Here is a 2,769-nt window from a genome sequence, read left to right as displayed (position 1 = left end):
TAAATACCATATCTTATATATGAAACATTATTACATATCTAGATTGTGATTATTGATAAAACTGATGCTTCATTACTTTAACAGGTGGTTTTATTTATTACCCATGAATAAGCATTAAAGTTAAACTATAATGTAGTAGGAGGAAATATTTTATTTATGAACATAGATATAACTACTTTTTTGGCATGGAAATATTTATGTCAATGTAATATGAAATAAAATTTAAATTTATCAAATATATTTAAATACATATATTTTGGAACTTATTTTTTTTTAAATTGAAACTCAACTTCATTAACTTTTTTTACAATATTAATTTATAATTCATATCATAGTGCATTATACATCCATATGTGATCAATGAAAATTACAAAAATAATTAAAATAAAAAAGTAACATGTAAAACATAAGAAAACAATGGAAATAATACAAAAGGAAACTTTTAATCAATGGAAAGAGACAAAATTTGAAAGAAATTTATGTATTTCACATGCATCTATAAAATCAAATGAATTTTCTATGAATACTTATGCACAAAAAAATAGTGATATATCAGATAAATATGTAGATAATGTATTTGCGCTTACTTTGCATAAGGATGGAATATTAAAATCTTTAAGTATAATAAAGAAAAGGACTAATGATAATAATAATAAAATTACGGCAATTTTTCGATCTGAATATATTTTATCTGATATTCTAGATTCTTGTGATACTTCCTCTGATAATGAAATAATGAAGACTAAAAAGACTTCATATGATTTTAATTTATCCAAAATTGAGATATTTTTACATAAAATTAATTTGAAAAAAAAATTAAATAAAAAATCATACATAAGCTGTTTTATATCAATTATTATTTTATTTCTTAAGTCTGTAAATACAGCTGAAGAATTTCAGGAATGTAAACAAAAATTTTATTCTTTATGTAGTAATTTTACTAGAGACTGTATATATCCATTTAGAGATTCAGATAATCTTTGTAGGATTATACGTTATTACTGTTATCAGTATAATGTGGATTTCTCAAAATTTTCTCTATATTCATTAATCCTTCTAGCTGTTTTGATAACATTTATACTTGTTTATTTTGTAAAGAACAATTCCTAAAAATATATATATTCTTACAGTTTCATATAATTACATGCCTTTATTAATACATATTCAATGTAAAAATATATATCTAATAATTTTTTATTTTTTAATTTGCGTTACAGCATTATCCTAATAATGTATTGCATAGAAGTCATACATTGAATAGACATCAAAGAAGGGTTGTATTGGAAGAAATAGAATTAGAAGAAATATCGGGTAAAGAATCAAAGTTATATGGAGCATCACGTGAAGAATTAGAATTATATGGAGCATCACATAAAGAATCAGAATTATGTGGAGCATCGCATGAAGAATCAAAATTATATGGAACATCATATGAAGAATCAAAATTATATGGAGCATCACGTAAAGAATTAGAATTATGTGGAGCATCACGTGAAGAATTAGAATTATGTGGAGCATCACATAAAGAATCAGAATTATGTGGAGCATCGCATGAAGAATCAAAATTATATGGAACATCATATGAAGAATCAAAATTATATGGAGCATCACGTGAAGAATTAGAATTATGTGTAGCATCACATAAAGAATCAGAATTATGTGGGACATCACGTAAAGAATCAGAATTATGTGGAGCATCGCATGAAGAATCAAAATTATATGGAACATCATATGAAGAATCAAAATTATATGGAACATCATATGAAGAATCAAAATTATATGGAGCATCACGTGAAGAATTAGAATTATGTGGAGCATCACATAAAGAATCAGAATTATGTGGGGCATCATATAAAGAATCAGAATTATGTGGAGCATCATATAAAGAATCAGAATTATGTGGGGCATCACGTAAAGAATCAGAATTATGTAGGGAATCATGTGAAGAATCATATTTATTTGAGGATTCGCATGTAGAATCACAATTATTTTCGAAATCATATAATGTATTAAGATTTTATATGAAATCTCGTAAAGAATTAGAGTTATATAATGAAAGTTTTGGATCTAAAGATAATTTGCTTCTTTGACCATTTGATTACTTTTAGAGTATTTTAAAAAGTCATATTAGTAAAAAGTGTGTATAGAAACCTATACTAATTATTTTAAAGGCATTTATTTTAGATAATTATATCTTATTTATACAGTTATGTGCATAATATAAAGTAATCATTTTTTTTATATCTTATATTTTTAGTCTCTGTTTTCTATAGTTTTTTGAGTATAAAATATCTTTTGTTATTCTTAAAATTTAAATTATTTACATATTAACATTATTCAAAAAAAAATATTGCTTTTATTTTAAAAATTTTTTTTCTACTTTTTTCTCATTAAAAAAAAAAAAGAAGAAACATTTTTATTTTATATACAAATTATTGGAAATACCTTTTATCATAACTATTTTGTATATCTTTGTTTAAATACATTTATATATACATTTTTTGAAAATCTTATATGAATGGAAGGGTATATATATGTAAAATTCCAAAAGAGTTGATATTATCTTTTATTAATTAGATTCATGTCTGATGTTTTATATTTTAGTTTTTAGGGTTCAGGGTTCAGGGTTCAGGTTTAGGGTTCAGGGTTTAGGGTTCAGGGTTTAGGGTTCAGGGTTTAGGTTTAGGGTTCAGGGTTTAGGTTTAGGTTTAGGGTTCAGGGTTTAGGGTTCAGGGTTCAGGGTTTAGGGTTCAGGGTTCAGGTTTAGGG

At 24.6% G+C, this 2,769-nt stretch overlaps 1 protein-coding gene across 1 annotated transcript, besides 1 other annotated feature; it reads left to right on the top strand.

Moving 5' to 3' along the window:
* Window positions 1-417: 417 nt before the first annotated feature.
* PRELSG_0018200 (hypothetical protein) lies at window positions 418-2,090 on the top strand (the record flags this gene model as incomplete). Its single annotated transcript, XM_028676334.1, has 2 exons — window positions 418-1,092; window positions 1,218-2,090. 2 exons carry the CDS (start codon window positions 418-420, stop codon window positions 2,088-2,090), a joined length of 1,548 nt encoding a protein of 515 aa, XP_028531042.1.
* Window positions 2,091-2,606: 516 nt separating this feature from the next.
* Window positions 2,607-2,769: a repeat region.

The sequence above is a fragment of the Plasmodium relictum genome, assembly GCF_900005765.1.
Source record: "Plasmodium relictum strain SGS1 genome assembly, contig: PRELSG_00_v1_197, whole genome shotgun sequence".
Classification (NCBI taxonomy): domain Eukaryota; phylum Apicomplexa; class Aconoidasida; order Haemosporida; family Plasmodiidae; genus Plasmodium; species Plasmodium relictum.
This window is presented reverse-complemented; position numbering and strand designations above follow the sequence as displayed.